The sequence below is a fragment of the Pogoniulus pusillus genome, chromosome 29 (assembly GCF_015220805.1).
Source record: "Pogoniulus pusillus isolate bPogPus1 chromosome 29, bPogPus1.pri, whole genome shotgun sequence".
NCBI classification, from domain to species: domain Eukaryota; kingdom Metazoa; phylum Chordata; class Aves; order Piciformes; family Lybiidae; genus Pogoniulus; species Pogoniulus pusillus.
The window spans coordinates 18,801,415-18,821,227 of NC_087292.1; the positions used below are offsets into that span (position 1 = coordinate 18,801,415).

At 47.2% G+C, this 19,813-nt stretch overlaps 1 protein-coding gene across 1 annotated transcript; it reads left to right on the forward strand.

Moving 5' to 3' along the window:
• Positions 1 to 3,504: 3,504 nt before the first annotated feature.
• Positions 3,505 to 18,193, forward strand: YWHAB (tyrosine 3-monooxygenase/tryptophan 5-monooxygenase activation protein beta). The gene is given in 11 exon segments (XM_064167784.1): positions 3,505 to 3,630; positions 11,876 to 12,026; positions 12,028 to 12,187; positions 13,046 to 13,273; positions 14,155 to 14,185; positions 14,187 to 14,215; positions 14,218 to 14,315; positions 15,808 to 15,840; positions 15,842 to 15,904; positions 16,327 to 16,341; positions 16,343 to 18,193. Coding segments are annotated over 10 exon segments (954 nt in total). The 5' UTR covers positions 3,505 to 3,630; positions 11,876 to 11,882; the 3' UTR covers positions 16,496 to 18,193.
• The last annotated feature ends 1,620 nt before the right edge of the window (positions 18,194 to 19,813 follow it).

The following is a 19,813-nucleotide window of genomic DNA, read 5'->3' on the forward strand; positions in this document are numbered from 1 at the left end:
ATCTGATTGTTTTCCATTGGAATGGGCTGCCCAGGGAGGTGGTGGGAGGCCCGGTCCCTGGGGGTCTTCAAGAAAAGGACTGGATGAGGCACTTAGTGCCATGGTCTAGTTGACTGGATAGGGCTGGGTGGCTAGGTTGGGACTGGATGATCTTGGAGGTCTTCTTCCAACCTGGTTGATTCTAGTGATTTCTATGATTCCATGACTCTATGATTTTACAAGCTTCCTTCTTATCTCCATGTTCAGTTCAAAGCAGCACACAACCAGGCACTACAAATGATGAAATGAATGCACGGAGAAGGCTTCTGCTGGCCATCCCAGCCACCAGTTCCAGCAGCGCAGCTGTGGCAGCTGTCAGAATCACTCTCCGCCAGTCCCATTTGGAGTCCTTCACCCTAGTGCGTTACGTAGTGAGCTGTGAGAGACAGCTCCGGAACCAAAATACGGAGGCTGCACACCTGCACACACAGGAGCAGGGAATGCGGCTAACAGAAGGACCAAGAGAACGGAGATACTTAGTAGGTAGCGATTACGTTTGTGAGTGGATGTCCTACAGCGTGAGAGTGCAGCACCTGCCCTTTTTGGTAAGAGGAAGGCTGCTGCGTAGCCAAGGAGACGGTAACCGCAGGGACTGTGATCGTGCAGTGCCATCAACCGCTCGCCTCTGGTACCCGCAGCATCTGGCACCGCCTGCTTTCAGTCAATAACGACCGGAACAGCTGCAAACGTCGAGCCACTCACCGGGATTTTGTTTCTGGACCTAAATGTATCGATTTAATTACACTATTTTGCTACACAGGCTACCTTTTTTTGTGCTAGGAACCAGCCACCTGAGAGCAAGTTTCTCGGGGTCGAGAGCAGCCGCTGCAGCTGCTCCAGCTCTTGTGCCATCTGCTGGAAACAGCTTCTCTTATCGTCGCTGCTCTTACTGGGCACAGAGCCACCCTGCTGGCTCGGCAGCAGGACACCTTCCACAGGAAGGTCGCTTCGCTTCTTTTAACGGTCATTGATGCTAGGTGGACTTAATGCTAGAGGAGCTAGACTGGAATCCTTCCTCTGCAGTGAAAGCAGATTCAGAAAGACAGGAACAAATTGTCCTTACAGAGGCCAGCTGTCTGCAGAGAGGCTTCTTCTAAAGGTGAAGCCTATGCTGTAGCCAGGGGAGAGCTTTAGTCCCCCCTGTTCCTGTAATGACCTGCTTCTCTACGAAGGGGGATCCATCTCGGCCACAGGGCTGTCTCCTTGCAGCAGAATCTTGTGTTTTCCTTCCTTGCAGCTCCTTGGTGAGCACAGCAACCAGCATGCCCTCAGTGCAGCCATTCTGCCCTTGCCCCAGAGCAGTGCCAGGTTAAAGCTGACCAGCTGCAAAAGCCATATATCAATTTATATCACACTTAGGTTACCTGAAAACATGTCTCTGGGAAAACACAGAGCACTGTGGCTGTCCACTGGAGGAGACAGGGCAGGGGCTGTCTATTTCGTGATCAAGGCTCGTTCCTGAGGACAATGGCTGTTGGTTCACAAAGTTCTGGATCTCTTGTCTCAGATCCTTTGAGATGTGCCAAACTGATGGGACTGAAAGGTAACGTTGACAACAGTCGCTGCTGTTGCAACATGTTACAGAGCCAAGGTCTGGTGCTAGCTCCAGACTTCACATCCCCCTGCCTGGAGAAACTGCAGGATGCATTGCACTGGAGCAGGCAGACAAGGACTGGGAAGATCAGAGAGTAAGAAGTGCTCAGCAGGAGTGCTCTGTACCATTAACACATGTCTCTCAGCGGCCTCTGGCCACACAGGGACCAGCTGCAGAAGAAGCAGCGCACCCTATACAAGCAGAAGGTGGTACTTTCTCCTCTGTCCACTGCACCGTGCTGAACTGCACTACCTGGGACAGTGTGATGGAGAATGTGTGGCCTAAAAATACCAGCTAAGGATAGCAAACACTTCATAAGTGACAGCTAGCACTTGGTCTGCTCGAACTGGAGGCGCAATATGGAGGGAACTGAGTGCACCTCACTAGGTGATGGCGGCATTAGCTGTGACAACCTGGGCAGGGGCAGTGATGAGCTTAGAGTAGGCAGCAAGGTGAGAAACTCACACTCCCACAGCTCTGCTTGCATACCAGCACACCACGAGGCAGCCAAAGCCACCATCACACACTCGGGTTTGAATTTGCACCTTTTTGTATTTTTCTATTTTTCCTTCCCCATCCTTTGTAAACCTCCCTACCTCCAATACCTTTCTAAGTTATTGTTAAACTTTTCCTTTAACTTCCAAATCCAGTGAGATTGATTTATTTGGGTGTGCTTATCTCTCTCTCTCCCTATATCTAATCCCTGTCTTTGGGAAAGGAGGGGGAAGAGGAGAGGGCACTCTACAAATTGTTATTGGGTCTATCAAATTATTAGAGTCTCTGGAATTTGAATTAGAACCCAAGACACTAATGAAGTCCTTCCATCCACTGTAAAGGAATCTGACGGTGGCTTTGACAGAAGCAGAACTGTATCTGGAAAGCATAAGCGAAAAATGGACTCTAGGGTAGTGTAGCTGAAGAGTGCCCTTCAGCCCCAGTAATAATGCTTTGATATGTGGTGCTGCTGTAAATCTGAGAGGTGGGAGCAGCGTGGGGGGTGCGCAGTCACTCCTCACCCAAAGGGTTACCTGCGCTACACAGCTGAGCTCTTTCCTCGGAGTCGTTCTTGGAGGACCAAGCTAGACTTCTCCTCATGGCCTCAGAAATGCTCTCTCGACATTTCTCTAGTAAATGTCATTTACAAACAGCTACGTAAAGTTATCTAGTTGATAAGAATCTTGATTCTTTCAACCAAAACATGCCGATTTCAATCGTATGGAGCAGCCACTGCTAAAAGTGTTCAGAGGTGACCTTGCAGTATTTGTGAACTTTCACATCTAAGATGCAGAGCAAGAAGGGTACCCACTGCGACCTGCACAAACGGTGCGGTTCAGTCAGAGAGCAGCAGTGACAGATGGCAAGACCCCCCAGAAACGCTGTCCTCTTGCAAGGGAGGGAGCAGCCGGAGCAACTCTCGCCCCTCCATACGCACCCCGCCTTTTGAGCGTGGCGGGTGTTGACCGGGGCTCGCCCCACGCGTGTGAAGCGAGGTCAGACGGGACAAAGAGGCCGGCCGCAGCCCGAAGGGTGCCGAAGTGTGACAGGACAACCAGCCCTTTTGTTGGCTTGCGCAGGGTATCTCACGGCCCCTCAGCTTCTCGGAGCACCGGAGTGCCGCGCTGAGAAGAGCCGCCGTTTTCTCCGGCCAAGTCGAGCCCTCTCTGCCGGACACCGGGGAGAGCGTCTGTGCCGCTGGGGTGAGCAGGGCTGAGCCCCTGGCTAAACGCCAGGCGAAGGCGGCAGGGCCAGCTGCCACCGTGGCGGCGGGCTTGGTCCGCGCCCCCGCTTGTTGCCATAGCGACCCGGTGCTGGCCGGCGCCGGCGGCCGGCGCGGGGGGGAGGGGGCGGGGCGGCCCCCTGGCGCCGGAAGGGGCGTGGCGCGGCGGCGGAAGCGGGCCGCAGCGCCGCAGGGTGTGTGTGCGTGCTCCGGGAGGCCGCCGCGCTGCCATCGCCGCGCCAGCCGGGATCCAGGCCGCGCTTGCTGCCGCCCCCGCAAGGTGAGGGACCCAGCCCCTTCCCCACGGCTCCCGCTCGCTGCCTGGGTTCATGCCCCTTTTCTCTCACACACCCCTTCTGCCTTCTACCGGTCGCTAGGCTCGGGCCGCACCGCCGCGGTCCCCCGGGAGCGTGCGGGGGAGGGTTCCCGGCCTGCCCCACACCCCCGCGCCTGGCCGGGTCCGCTCCTCCCCGCCGGTTGGCACCCGCGCAGGGCCGGCGGTTGGGCGGAGCCTCGGAAACCGCGCCAGGCCGCGGGATCTGCCTCCGGGGAGATCCCCGCGCGGGAGGGGGAGGTGGGGGGAGAGTGTCGTGGGCCTTGCCTCCCTCCTCCCCACTCCAAGTAAACGGTGTGACCCTCCCTCGGGCTGCCGCCATGCAGCCGGAGCGGGCGGCGCCACCGCTTCGGGCGAGCGCCCGGCCCTGCCCCGCCCTGGGTGAAGTCACCCGGCTCCCTGGAGGGCGGAGGCTGGCCGCGCACACCTGTACCGAACGGCCGAGGCGGGGGGTCACGGTGCTCGGCGGCTGAGGAAGAAAGGCAAGGGCAGCCCTTCCGCGCCGAGGCCGCTGCCGGTCACAGACCGCTTCTGCGTTCACCACCCCAAACCCGGGAGGGGGTCGGGGGCGTCCCCCCTCGGAGCTCCACAAAGGCAGGAGCTCGGGTGCTCAGCCGACACGCCGGGCCCTGCTCCGCCGGAGAGGGAAGTGCCGTTTCACGGCCGGTTGGTGTGGAGCTGCTCACGTAAGACCGAAGGCGATCACGGAAATGTAACGTTTTCAAAATGAAACACAGTAACTTTATTATTTCCCAGTTTTGAACCGCTTGTGTCCCATTTGGAAATAGATGTGCGTTTAGAGAGGTTTCTTCAAGCCAGCCGCAGCCTACAAAAAGACTCTGCAGTAACCCGAAACTAACCACCAGAGGTTTTATTTGAGGTATCTTTAAGCAGGTATTAATTGGGCTGATAACTGTATGACAGTCACTGTGTCCGCATGTGGGAGCAGAAACAACTGTCATAGAGAGATCACAATATAAATAGGGTTGCTCTCAGCTAAATTCTTTATTAACAGATAAAATAACTTTCCAGTGGTAGAAAAACAAACTGCACCTCATGCAACACCATAAAATCTAAATTCCTACATAAAAATATCAGAGTTTGACAGTATTTGTACGGGTTTGCACCTTCAGTGACTGTAGGAATATTTGTCATTACACAGGACTGTAAGGACAGCTCAGGACAGATAGCTTCATACTACTGTATGAAAGAAAGACCTTTGTTTTAAAATAATAATGATGCATCAGTCTAGAATAGAAAACAAGACTGCAGGTGGCTTTTCACTTTTCATGTCAAAGGGCTGTGAAAATACAGTCTGTGATACTTTGTTTATTAAATTGGTACTGATGAATTGATAGACTGGTTTGCACAGAAGTGGCCTAGTGCAGTTTTCTCAACCTCTTTAGTCAGTACCTCATGTTCTGATTTCTGCTGTTTTGATGTTGAGTCTGTTTTGTCTTGTTTGGTTGGGTGGTTTTTTGTTGGTGGGTTTTCTTGGTGTATTTTTCTTGAAGCAGGACTTTGCCAGTGTGCAGCTTTTTGTGCTGCATGTGAACAGACTCAGATGCAGAAGAGTTAAATAAATAATTATTTGAATATTGAGGTATAAAAGTACTGTAATCTGTCTGGTATCCTGATACTTCCCAGTAAGGCCAGGTGTTACAGTAGTGTCTCGAGTGTGGAAGTCATAGAATAGGTTGAGTTGGAAGGGACTTTAGAGATCATCTAGTCCAAGCTCCCTGCTGTGGGCAGGGACACCTCTAGACCAGGTTGCTCAGCACCCCATTCAGCCTGGCTTTGGGCTCTTCCAGAGTTGGAGCTTCCACAGCTGCTCTGGGCAACCAGTTCCAGAGCCTCACCGTCCTCATAGGGAAGAATTTCTTCCTAACGTGTAATCTAAACAACTTCCAGTTGGAACCATTGCCCCTTGTCCTGTGACTGCAGGCTTTTGTAAAAAGACACTCTCCTGTAGCCTCTTTCAAGCACAGGAAGATTGCTCTAAGGTCTTCCTGGAGGCTTCTCTTCTCCAGGCTGAAGAACCCCAACTCTCTCAGCCTGTCTTCACAGGGTTCCAGTCCTTGGATCATGCTCATGGCCTTCTCTGAATCCACTCCAATGGTTTCATGTCCTTATGCTGGGGGCTCCAGAGCTGGACCCACCACTGCAGGTGGGGTCTCAGCAGAGTGGATCCAAGGGGCAGAATCCCCCTCCCTCAACCTGCTGCCCACTCTGCTGGAGTGTGAGCTTAGGACGTGGTTGGCTCTGTGGGCTGGGAGAACACGGTGTATGGCCTACTTTTTGCCCCACCCTGGAGTACAAATACCATCAGTTTATCATTAACAAAAGTGATTTACCCTGTCATATGAATCCATTAGCTTGGCATGAACGCTATGCCTGGGGAAGCTGTTTGGGGATAACTTCTTATTTCCACAATGGACTCTAGCCAAAAATTCTACTCGTTGGAACAGAAAGGGTGTTACCATGTAAGTATATTGTAAGTATAGAATTTGAGGCTTGTTTCCACCTCAGCTGGTCCTGTGTGAAGTGCCAGAGGTGTGCGGCAGTGCAGTCCTTGTCAAGCCTGCACTCCCTTCTTTCAGTGCCTTTAAGGCTAAATGAACAAGGCTACTGTCACTAAGTGTAGCTTGCCCAGACAAGGTGTTGGTATTCCTGCAGGCTGGGGTTACTTGTCACAATTTCATTGTGTTTTTATAGAGACTAGAAGCCATCTGTATGGGCATCATAGAATGTGAATTTTATCTGAATGTTTGCACATAGATTTGAGTTGAAGGCCAGGGCCTGCTGTTAATGAGCAGATGCAGAGGAGGCTCAGTTAAGTGCTGCACAAGGTCAGCAAGAATATCACAACTATGAAGTGAATTTTTCCTTCTCTCGTTGTTTGCAGTATATTTTACTGAACTTGTTGTACACTCAAGGCTTGTGGACAGCTTGTGGACAATTTCACCTTAGCAGGCAGTAGTCTAATCAGTAATTTAACAGGTGTGTGATAAGCTTTCAAAGAACTAAAACTGAGAGGCACAACTAATAAAATGAAATGCCTGAGTTTATGATAACGCAAGGAAGGGTCCCTGAATGCTATTGAAGAGGTTGATTCCTTTCCTGTGTAAAGAATGTCTGCATGCTGGTGAATGCCATCTACACCATGTAGACAGCATGTGTTGTACCTGAGCTCTGGAGGAAGGATTTTCCATTTGTTTAGGAAACTGGATCTCTAAAGGTCTTTCACTGTAAATACAGGAAATGTCCTTTGAATTAACCATTTAGCTCCGGTTGAATGACTCATTTCAGAATGAGGCTGCCTGTCCAGAAATGAAACAAGGGTGTGTTCACACATGGTGAGAAGATTGAGCTACAGGATTCTCTACCACTCTGCTGCCTTTCTTATCGAAGTTGAGTGACCTTAGAAAGGCGCTGGGTCTGGAAGTGTGATTCCATCCCATATTGCCAAATTCTGGTCTGACACTTTGCTTACAGTGCAGTGCGCAGGTCTGTTAGGCCACATCTCTGCTTGCCTCCTGAGGGACCAGTGTGTCAAACCAGTCACCACACTGCTTGCTCGCCATTGTTTTTACAAAGTGGAAGTGTTTGCCTGATAGGACTCTCAGGCTTGCTATAAAAACAGTCCACAAAAATCAATGACTTAATTAGCATCAGAGGAACAGGTCATCAGGAGCAGCAGACTTCTGGCCAGTGTGGGCTTATTGGTATTGTCCTGTCAGTTCAATACATTATATAAGCCCCTATTTGTTTTTTTTTGGTGTCAGTTCTCATTTGATTTCCTGCAAGACTGTTAAACACAGTTGCTCTTGATCTGTTCTGGCTTTGTCCTAAAACATCTTCTGCAGGCTGGAAGCAATGGTGGCTCTGAAGCAGCTGTAGCAACTGCTGAGAAGTAAGAGGGTAGTTCTCAAGCTCCTGCTGAAGAACATTATCTGTATGTTTTACTCCTTGGCTGTTTCTGAGATGGTAAACCCTCCAGAGCCAGTCCAGGCCACTCCTGAAAAGATCTGTGAGCAGAAAGATTCAGTTGCTGTTCCCAGGGATGGTTTCATTCCCATCGTCTTTTTACTGGCAGTGTCTACTGAAAGTAACAAAGGCAGTTGCAGACTGAGCATGTACAGCTCTGACCTCCACCTTTGATGCTTTCTAAGGGTGTTTGAGGTCTTGTCCTCAGAGGTGTAAAGCACTTTTTTTGTAGGAGGAGTAGGCACTTGTAACTTCTAGTACCTTCATTCATGCGGTTTTGTGGTGGTAAGAGAGATTGAAAGATGTCCTAAAGCCTGTGTGGGTGATAGAGAAAAATATAATTTAGAAAATTAACATTTTGCTGTGTGGGATTTGGGATGGTGCAGATCTCTGGCGGCTGGTACCAGCAGCTGTGGACTGCTGCCTAGAGGGTTGGCATTCCTTACTGCAAACAGTGTCCAGCCACTTCTTTCGGAAGGCTGCTGAGTTGGTGGTGTGCAGATTTCTAAGAAGACATTGTCTTAGGAATTTGAAGGTGGATAACATATCTAATAAGAGACACTTCTGCTTGGGAATGGGCAGCTCTCAGGACCCCTCCATGGCTGTGGGCTGCATCTATGCTCCCTTTTCATCATCCCCACCCCTCTCCCTCTTGCCAACATGGCATGGCATCCTTAGTGCTAGAATAGATTCATCCCTGTTGGTTCTTCTGTTTGTCACCTCTGTGTTTTGCTCCTAGCTGCAGGTAACCTTTTGTGAGATGGCTTCTGTTTGTGGCCTAGGGAGTACTTTTAGCTGTAGGCTTTGCTTGTTTGAGACTGTGGCACACTGATCCATTGTTAGAGCATGACTTTCATCTCCTCTGTGGGAGGGGACCAGTTATAACTGATAGGTTGCTTTTTTGCCTCTTCAAACTCACTCCTTTCCTTGTATCTTTTTCCTTCTGGCAAACACTTCCCTCTTTTGAGCTCAAGCCAGCATTAGCTCTGCAAAGCTCTCTCCATGGCTTCTAACAAGGTAGCAGTGGAGAATCAAAATAAGGATTTCAAAGTCTTACTTCCCTGTGAATGAAATCATGGTAGGGCTTGCTGTTGATGGCAGATACTTTGGTGTGGGCAATGATTTTTCTTACTGTGTTGGAGATTGTGTTAAACCTCTGTTACTGAGTTGTACTCTGTTTCACAGCAAACCTGCGGCAGTACAGATGTTGAGGACTATCTAAACAACTTGGGTTCCTGTATGCTTAATTTGTTAAGCTAGTGAAGTTCTGAGGAACTTCATCTTGCAGGAACTGATTTGAGTTACATTTATAATTTATTTACATTAACTGGAGAAAGGTTGTTTGATGTGAAGCAACATTCTAATGGCTTTGTGCCAGTGGTTTTGCCTGTATAGTTGATGGGTTAAACTGGTTGTAGATCTCTTTTATCCACTGTGTCTTTATGCCTTTGCAGTTCCTTCTGCCATTTCCTTTCGTGCGTCCTTATATGAACCTACCGACTGCTGTGAAATGACTTGCATCTAAAGATAAATATGTTAGCGAGCTAGATAAACCAGACTGCACCACATCTAAACTAAACCATGTTGTTTGTAAATGGAGTTCTGCAGGGCCAGCTTGTCTGCGGATGAGACTACTGCTGGCAAAGTGCAGATCAAAAATAAAACTGACCTTTCAGTGGCAAAATGTAAACTCTGTTGGAGCTGCTCTGCTTTGGATGTCAAGCGGCAGGCGTTTTCTACATAGTAGTCAGGTTCCATGAGAAGAAGAGATAAGGCAGCTGCAATAGAAATGCCTCCAGAAGCTGTGTAGGCTGAAAGGCAGCACTGAATCAGCTTTGTTTAAATGTTTGGTCGTTTAAAGCTGCCCCTCATAACATAAAGAGCATTCTTCAGGTGTACTTTGTTCACGTGAAGGCTTTAGAGGGTGGGTAGAGAAATACCACTCACAAATTACTTCCTGCATTAATAAGCACATGGTGTAAATTTAGTGCTGAATTTACAAGGTGTGATAAAGACACCACAGTGAAGAGTAGGATGGGTTCTGTCAAAGGTAAATGGTCTGATGATTTCATTAGGCTTGTGAGGTGTCAGTTCTGAGATACACTTCAGAGTAGGGAGAAGGAAAATCACACCACAAACAGCACTAATCCCTTCCCATCCTCAGGAGCTGTCCTTTTGATAAAGCTGTAGAAGCCAATGTCAATAGAGCATATTCCCATAGAAAAGCCTCTTGAGGAAGACAGAGCTAAATGTATCATTCCTTAGAGGAACTTGTTACACTGCTACCCACAGTCTGTCTTCTGGAGGGCTTTGATCTGAAGTCTGTGTCACCTTTTAATAGGTGCCAGAATCCAGTATTTTAAATGCAGTATTTGAAATGGAGCTAAGCTGTAGCCCAGCATTGCTTACAGGTCTGTTCTCTTCCCAAGAGCCTGACTTAAGCATTGTATGTCATTACTGAGGGCCTTACATGGGTGGATGTATTAGGTTAGATCCATGAAGTATCAAACACGAGGAGTGAGGGTGTCTTGCAAATGTAGGACATTTGGTTGCTGGGTTTAAGAGCTTTGATGTGATGTAACAATGTTTGGCTTAATATCTTGGGTGATTTTTCCTTTTGGGCTAAAGTGGAATATCTCCAGATGGAGAGATTGAATATGGTCATCCCAAAATACTTTTGTAGTTAGGACTCTGTCTTTGGCAGTAGCAAATTCTGAAAGTGCTTGTACAGGTGATGGAATTTGAGTCTGCATCTCATTGTCCTGGTTGAGGAGTTAATACAGGGGCCTAGTTTACCTGCAGTGGTGTGGTAGGTGATGCTTGGTTTAAAATACAAGCTGAGCAGTGCATCCAAGACATTTTCCATCAGGAGTCTGCGAGACTAGGTATCTTCAAAGGACAGAGCCAGGGAAAAGGTACAGTGATGGCTGTCATCCTGTTGGGTCTTTTAACTCGGCTGTAGATGCTTGAGTTTGAAGAGAGCCTGTGAAAGATTGTTGCAAACTGACTGTGCTTGTTGCTTTTTATTGTTCTTTTAGAAGTTGGTTTTAGGCTGTTAAGTTTCAGCCTGGAAACTTCTGTGGAGAGTGAAAGTGCTAGTTGGGATTTAGGGAGTGGGAGAGGAGCATCATGCTCAGTGCTAACAAGATTAACAGTTTTGGGTCTGTCTGAAAGTGAACATATGCACCTGAAGAAATCTTACAGATTCATTTGGGGTGTCTGAGAGCTTGTCAGGTATTGAGATCCACTTACTTGGATAAAGGCAAAGAAAACTGAAATTTCCCTCTAAGCCTGACCATAGGTGCTTGAGTATGAGGCTGGTAGCCCAATGACTGAGGGAGCTGCATGTTAGCAGTTGCCTTGTACAAGTAGACACCACTCATGCTGTCTCACCAACACATTCCTTACTAGCTTCAACTTGCAGTGCTGAAGCTCTTCAAGGGCCTTGTGGTCATGTGATTTTCTTTTTCTTGCTTCTTGGCTAGACTGCATTATCAGAAATGATAAACAAGTGTAAACTGTTAGCTTTGCAGTAATGACCATCCCATGGGCCATGTCCCATTTGGGTTTTGTGAATGTCAATGTTATCAAAAAGGTTTGAAAAACCCAAGCTGACTGCAGTCCTTCTGGCCAGTACTGGTAGGTTCATGCCTGTATAAAATCCAGTTCTCTGGCAGAATGGTGCCATTTGTGCTTTCCATAGTTGCCAATGGCTGCAGCTTTACTGGGTGTGGTTTATTTAAATCCCACTGAAACATGTCCTGTACTGTGTGAGATGAACTGTCAGGTGAAGCTGTCCAGTACTTCAGTGCTTCCAAACAAAAGACAAAAACCCAAACCAAGACAAACTGGTGGCTTCTGGGTTAGAACATGCACTGTCTTCCAGGCTGAGTTGTGGCCAGTATAGGAAAGGAGGGAGATTTCCACAGGGAACCTATTCAATGTGCTGTGCTTGGTGCCAACGTGAATTTGGTGCCTATCTAAGAATAATACTTCAGGATTATGATAGATGGTTACACATAGAATTGATAGGTACTCGGCAGAAGATCTAATGAGTGCTTAGAACGAAACCTTCCCATTGCTTTAGTAGAGTTGATAGCATTTCCCACTTAGTAGTGACTGTGGGTTCTGCTTCACCCTTCAGCATTGACTTCCACAGTGCAGACAGTCACGGGGCCCTACTTTTGTTCCCTGCCAATTACAGGATAGCCATGGATAAAAGTGAGTTGGTACAGAAAGCCAAGCTGGCTGAGCAAGCTGAGCGCTACGATGACATGGCTGCTGCAATGAAGGCTGTCACTGAGCAAGGACATGAACTGTCCAACGAGGAAAGGACTCTACTCTCAGTTGCCTACTAAGAACGTGGTTGGTGCCCGTCGCTCGTCCTGGCGTGTCATTTCCAGCATTGAACAGAAAACAGAGAGGAACGAGAAGAAACAGCAGATGGGAAGAGAATATCGTGAGAAGATTGAGGCTGAGTTGCAGGATATCTGCAATGATGTTCTGGTAATAACATGACAGCACAAATAACAGGAGTGAGCCCTGCAGTGTTCTTCAGAGAGGCTTAAGGAGGCTGACTGGTGCTGTAGATGCTGGCAGCACCTAGCAGGGGGATAATTGTGCATAGCCACATACTTGGGTCCAGTTGTAGCTCCTAGTTTGTTTCTTTGGGAATTGGTTATAAAGGAGAACACTTGCTTTTTTTACTATTAAAAAGCCAGCAAGGCAGTGTTGAAGACCCTCAGCTGAGGGTCACCATGCAAACAGATGCAAGTCTGGACCACTGATGAGAGTCCCTGCTGAAAGGCCTGCTATTTAAATTCTTGCCTTAATAAGTGCTGAGGTCCTGAAGCTTGTTTAGTACCCTTTCGGGACGAGGAAGCTGTGTACTTCTTCTCCCAGCTGGTTTTGGCATTTCTTTCACTTAGAGGAGAGGGATTATTTTCATTGGCTGATAGGTTACTGAAGATCAGTCTGGAGCAGGTGCTGTCAGTGTCTTCAGTCTTTGCATCTCTTTCTGAACGCACATGTGCTGACTGTGCCACATTTCAGCTGGAGCTGCAGGTAGAGTCAATTTGGTGTGGATAATTTCACTACTTTGTGGCAGCAAAAGTGGCCAGACTTGTGCTAATGTTAAGCTGCTGCTTTTTCTTAGCTTGGGCTGCGGACACAGGTTTTGCCTCAGTGTATTTCAAGGAAAATCTGTGTAGTCTTAAGCCCTGGTAGCCATTAGGTCCTGCAGGAGTGAGTTGAGGGCAGCTCAGTACAGCCAGCTGTCTGATGTCCCGCGGTTAGATACAAGCAGGTTTGGCTTTCTGTTTTTCTGATTTGTGACAACAGTAGACAGGGATTCACATCTGTGAGTGTACATAAGGCACTGTTAATGCTTCAACAGTTTGTGGTTATTTTAACAAAGGCTCTGTTGCAGACATTGTTTTTATGACTTGGGCAAAAAAAAAAGTGATGTTTTCTTTCTCAGGAACTCCTGATAAATACCTTATTGTCAATGCCACACAGCCAGAAAGCAAGGTCTTCTATCTGAAAATGAAAGGTGATTACTACAGGTACCTGTCAGAGGTGGCATCTGGGGACAATAAGCAAAGTAAGTACAGATGGAATCGCTCATTCTGCTGTATAAAAACACTTGTGTTCTTCTGCCCAGCATGAACTGTTATTTCTTTTTGCTGCTGCTCTGTATTATCAGAGGTATGTGCAGTGCAAGTCACTTGTAGAGAAAGACTCACTGGAATTAATAGAAGTGATTGACAGATGTTCATCAAACCAGTCAAATTCTTCTTGGAGCTCCTGACCTCAGTGACTGATTTCTCAAGCATATTTGGCACTGTAAAATCCTTTTCCTGGATAATGTGTTTTTTCTCCCTGTCCATATCCATCTCTTCCTTAAACTACTAATTTAACTCAATTAAACCAGTTCCTGGTGAGTGTCTAGTGCCTTGCACACTCAGTCTGACACTATCTGGAGCTCATTGTACCAGTTAGCCAGGAAGGAACTGGTTGTCTCCTCTGAAACTGAAATACAGAGTTTGTGACCTAGCTGCTAAATGTACCCTCCAGTTAACATAACTAGCCCAGAACCCCACTTGGTTTTGTCTAGTTCTCTTATGTAGAACTGCCTGGTTCTTCAGCTCGGCTGGAAGTGACTGTTAATCATAGCGCACTCTGACTTAGGCAGAGCTTGTGTGCGTTTAGGAGGGGTTGGAAGTTACTATGTTTCCTTTTACTCTCCCTTAAACTGTTAACTGAATTTCTTGTCAAGTGTTATCTGGGCAAGTATTTCTGCCTTAATGGTTCAACCAGCGGTAGGCTTTTACATCTGAAAACACTGAAAGAAGCATCTGTGCATATGTAATTGTATGAGTTTCTGGTGGCACAATAATCTAGACTAAGAATAATTATAATCACTTTCCCTGTGAAGTCCAGTGATGTACTGTGGATTAATGAGCTTATAATGACTTCTTGCAGCAACGGTAGCAAACTCCAGCAAGCTTACCAGGGGCATTTGAAATTAGCAAGAAAGAGATGCAGCAACACACCCCATTCGACTCGGTTTGGCCCTAAATTTCTCTGTCTTCTACTATGAGATACTAAATTCTCCTGAAAAAGCCTGCAACCTGGCAAAGACAGTAAGTACCTTCCTGTTACCCAAGTTTGTAGAGACAAAGAGGTCATTACGTCGTTTGCAGTAGCACTTTGTGAATGATTATGCTTTTCCTGGTCAAATTCCTCTAAAACGCTGTCATCTTTATTGTCATCTCAGCATGTTTGCTGCTAGGTTAGCTGGCTTTAAGCAAAGCTAATTTGCTGGTGCAGTTGATCCAGTGAACTGTGGGCAAAGACAAAATGCCCTTCTTATGGCATGTAATTCACTTAGTATGTGCTTGTGTCAAATTGTAAAATGCTTTGGATTAATATAGAGCTTCTAAAGTTAAATATTTATTCAAATTTGAATGCTTCAGGAAATAGGCAGTGTCCTGTAGTGTGGCTGCACTTGTAGCTCTAAGTGTCTTGTGTACCTGCGTGTGCACCTCTCTCCAGAGGACCAAGAAGAGATGGTGTGATGGACTGTGCCAAACCAAACAGCTAGTCAGTTTTGTCTTAACGTGCTCCCTAAAATAGGATTGGAGCCTTCCAAACAGAGATTTTTGCATCCATTCAAATTGTCTGGTACTCACTTGAACAATAAGCTTTAGGCAAGTGCAGCCAGAGTGGTGCTATGCTATACGAGCTGCTGCTGCTGCAACTCCTGCACTCCTTAGTTACGTGCTTTCATCTGTTTGAAATCTGAATGAAGGAACAGCGCTTACTGATGCCTTTGGACTCTCAGACTGCAGCCTGGGCTTTCATGTGTAAACAGATCAATGGGAAGAATGCCTTTGGGAATCTGTAGTGGAACATGCCTGATCTCTTGTGCTTTGGGGAATGAAATCCAGTACCTTGCACACCCCACCATCAAAAAGCCCTTCTCTTCCATTTTCTTGCTTACTCATGTACCATATACATAACAACTTAATGATGCCTCTGTATTTTACTTGCTAGTTCAGACCAGTGAGGACATTCATTTTTTCATGGAAGTATTGCTTTAACTGTTGTTTTCAAGCCCAGCCTCAAGGTGTGTGAATCATTCTTCAGCAGACAGAGTGTGCTTGCCTCTTCAGCGCATGCTGATGGCATGGCAGTACAGTTGTCCTGGGCTTTGATCTGGACCTCAATGAAGACTTTTCTGTTCCTGCTGGTCATGTACAAATCTGGTGCTCACTTCATAGCTTGGTTTGAGTTGGAAGGAACCTAAAGATCCACTAGTTCCAACTCCTATATACCAGGCCACTCAAAGCTTCATCCAGCCTGGTCTTGAACACTTCCAGGGATGAGGTGTCCACAGCCTCTCTTGAGCAGCCTGTTCCAGTGTCTCACAACCTTCACAGTAAAGAACTTCTTCCTAATATCCAATCTAAATCTACTGGGATCTAGTTTAAAACAATTGCCCGCTTTGGTTCGCATTCCCTTCCTTTGGTGAGACAGAAGAATGGTGGAGGCTTTTGTGGCAAAAGTGTAAGCTGTAACGCAGAAAGGGCTGTGGAGAGCAGGGTGTCAGCGCTTTGTCTTGCATGTATTTAGGCATTCGATGAAGCGATAGCGGAGCTGGACACGGCTGAATGAAGAGTCTTACAAAGACAGCACTCTGATCATGCAGCTGCTTAGGGACAACCTCACTGTAAGTATCTCAAGGCACTGTTTCACTGTTCTTTTAGGCTGCTGGGCTCCACTAAGTGAGACTGGGCATTTGGGCACTCCATGTAGCTCTGTGCCTTAAAAACCTTTTCTGTATGGCTTAAGTGCACTGGTTTTTGTAACCAGACACCTTCGAATTGGCATGTTTAAACCAGAATCACTTGGTACCCCCTTTAACAAGCTGAGATTATTTGTAACCCAAAGTGGAGCTTTGTGCTGGGTTTACAGACTTGTGCTGGATTTTCACTTGTTCTCATTTTCTACATCTTTATTCTTCAGCTTTACCGGTAAAGTTCTCCTAGCTGAGAGTGCTGCACAGCTACTGCTAATTACACTGCCTTCCCTGTCTGACAGCTGTATCAGCTGTGTGCTTTCACATAAACATGGATTTGTCTTTTCTTACAGCTATGGACGTCGGAAAAACCAGGGAGATGAGGGGGACGCTGGGGAGGGAGAGGAACTAACGACTGTCACGCTTCACTCTGTGTTCAGTGTCACCCTGTATCCTACACATGTATCCCTTTGTGTGACAGCAAGAAAAATAGTACATCGACTTTTCACAACCTCAACGTAGCAACAAACTCTTCTGTGGGGGTCCAAGGGGTGGGCTGGTGTTTGCTGTAGCCACGCAGAGGTCAGTTATCCCAATGGCATTCTGAACTTTCCTGTTCTGAACCCTTTGCAGTTCCCATTACCGAGTTTATATTTTGAACTGAACACTGTGATCAGGGGTTTTGTGGTTGCAGTTGACTTTACAAAACTCTCATTGGTAGAAAATAAACATCAAACCTGTTACTTGGCAAGCTTAATTTGGCACCAAAACAGCAGAGGTACAAATTCTGTCATAAAGTTGTACAGAAAGTTCTAGAGGCTCTGTCCTGACACAGGGCACAGAAGGGAAGCAATCAATGTGTGGCATCCAGTTAGTGGCACTGCTCTGAATTAGCTCAGCAGGCATACTGTCAGCATTAGTAACCCGGTCTGCGGCACCCACGTCCATTCCAAGCTCACTTTGTCAATCCTGTCTTTCTGAGGATGGGGTTTGGGTTGGGGAGAAGTGCAGTGGGAGAGTTATCAGCTTGATCTCCAAACTCCTGGCACTGGCAGGTAGCTGGGATTTGACTCCTCAAAGTGCTTTTGTGCTCATATGACATGCATGCCTAAGCCCCCTCCACAGCAATAACTTTCCTGATTACACCCTTAGATATTCTTCAGTAGTGACAATTCTTGGCTCACAGCCATGGACTTGTGATAGGAGAAGATTCAGTTATTTTGAATGGCCTTACTAGTTTGGACAATAGCCATGAAGGGGTCTGCCACTTTTGCATTGTTTTGCTCTGAGGTGAATGGAAATCTCCATGGTACTCCCATTCTGAAGTTGTCCTGAAAGCTCCTGAAGTAATCTGCCAAGCCATCTCTTGATTCACTCTGTAGGCCTTTTCCCATTGGACTCTGTTCGTCCTTGACTCTGTCACCTGTTCTAGCTTCACTAAAGCTATTGGGACTCCCACAAATGCATCATCCTTTCTTTGGAGATGGGTGATGTCAGCATGGTGGGTAAGACCTGCTCCAGAACAGGTTTCTCTCTGGGATGTTTGAGAGCTGCCAGTGCTGTTGCAGTCTTCAGCTCTCATCTGCCATTTTTCAGTAGTACCAGGACCTGGCTCAGATATTCAGGATTTCCCATTTGTTGTGATGGAATGCAGACCTACACATGTGTAACACTTGTAGTATTTCATCTCCAAATGTCCTCACCTAGTTATGTTTCAAACGTGTCCCATTAACTTAAACCTAATAAGAGTTACGTGAATAATGCAGTGGAAAAGATAAGGAGCAGTCACCTCTCAGTCTCACAGTATCATCCCCTGCCTTCACATTCCACTTAGCGATAGGATCATATGTTTGTCCATCTGTCTGCTGAAGAGAATTTCATGCACTGATTTTACAACTCCCCTTTCCTAGCTGAACAAATTGTGCAGTTAATACTTGGCGCTTGATCAATGCAGTAGTGAATGTGGAGCCGAGCCTGTCTGTATATCTGGTAGCTCTCCTCGCTTTGTTTTTACTGACCAGTATTCTGCCTAAAGTTTGCTTCTGTGACGGTTCTATTGCCTAGCACACACGTGGTTGTGAGAATAGTATAGCAAAAAGAAATACCTGGTTATTGATGTACTAGATTTGTGTATGTCTTTTCAACAGTTCTAGTTTCACCTTACACAGAATAATCAGGAAAGTGTAAAAGAATTCAAAAAGTGAATAATAAAAAAAATTTATCAGTTGTTTGTGACTTGTCTGTGATGTGCTAGTGGGGAAAACACACCACACACAGTAGTGAAAATCATCACTTTTGTTACGTGCTCAGCTCTTGGGCGGACTGAGCTGATCCACGGTGTCCAAGGGTGGGAATACCTAGTTACTCATTCCTTTGAAGAGAGGCTTGCCCACACACACCGTCCCAGGTCCGTAGTAGAAGCCACTGGTTCTCTGCGTTTGTGTTGTGCCACACTCAAACGTTATTGCAGGACTTAAAAAGATGTGCAGCTACAGATACCTGTTTGTCATGTCACGAGTCACCACAGGTCGTGTGGTTGAACACACCAGGCATGAAGCAAGCCTGTAGCTTACGTTAAGGTTTTCCCGAGGGGAATCCTGGAAATGCAAACCTCTGGGCACAGGGTTTGGAGAGCTCTTCAGCTACACCCCCCCTCAGCTATCCCTTTGCAAACTGAGCAGGTGCTCTGTAAAACTGTGTGCTCCCCTCAGCTGATGGTGAGTGGGTGCACTGCTGAGAGTGCAAAAGCAGGTTTAGGTGTGAGTTGGAGGTGTTCTGAGGACGTAAGAGTCCTTGAGGAGGTGGGTAAAAATAGTCAGGGGAGGGTAGCGGATAGCAGTGAGCCTGAAAGCACTGAGGAAGATTGATTTGGACCAAAGCAAGTGTCCCTCCTGCTCTCAGAGCATCTGCTTCAATGAAGCTGTACAGAGCTGTGCTTGGCAGATAGTGTCACTTGGCTCCTGACTGACCACTACAGAAACGTTGGGCTAAAGTCTCGACTAGCTGCAGATCAACTACTGACCTGTCCTCTGCCGTGACATTGGCAGCTCCAAGAAGGAAAACTCCCATCTCCTAGCTGCCCCTGTTCGTATAGCACTTACTGAAAGAGCTGAGGCAGGACATCTCCCATCCTTACTGTCTCTGTGGGAGGAAATGATGAGCCTAGGAGACAGGTCTGCAGCAATGATGAGCTGAGGGAGCAGCTCCATTTTTTCCAATAATTCTGCCTTTTTGGGAAAGGGCCCTGCAGCTGCTTCAAGTTCAGTGAGTCCAGGCATTGCTCTGTGTTTAACTGATCTGACTGGTGCTGCAGCAGCTTCTCTGGATGATGCAGTTCAGTGTGGGAAAGCACCAGAAAGCTTTTGGAAAGGGAAGGTTTCTCCTGATCTGCCCTCTCTGAGAGTGCAGGATGGGACTGAGCTGAGCACTTGGATTAATTTTGGATTCATTTTGTTGTTGGACTGGTACTGTGTGGTGTGTGTGCTTCCTAGAGCAGGCTGGTGTCTCCTGAGCAATGTTCAAGGACTTCACAGCAGCAGAAACACTGCCTTCTTTTATGAAAACAAATAGACTTGTTCAGACGAAGCCAACATGAGAGGCTTGTCTTCCTGCACTCTTTTCCCCTGCTAAATGCAGAAGCAGAGGGAGTGTAGCTGAGGAATGAGTCTGGCTGAAACATGGTAGTGCTGGTGACTTCTGCCCCTTGAGAAAGGACCTGGGAATGCTGATCAACAGCCAAACGGAGATGAGCCAGGGCGTGCCTAGGTGGCCAAGAAGACCAGCAGCATCCTAGCTTAGGTGACCCATAGTGTGGCCAGCAGGACCAGGGCAGAGATCATC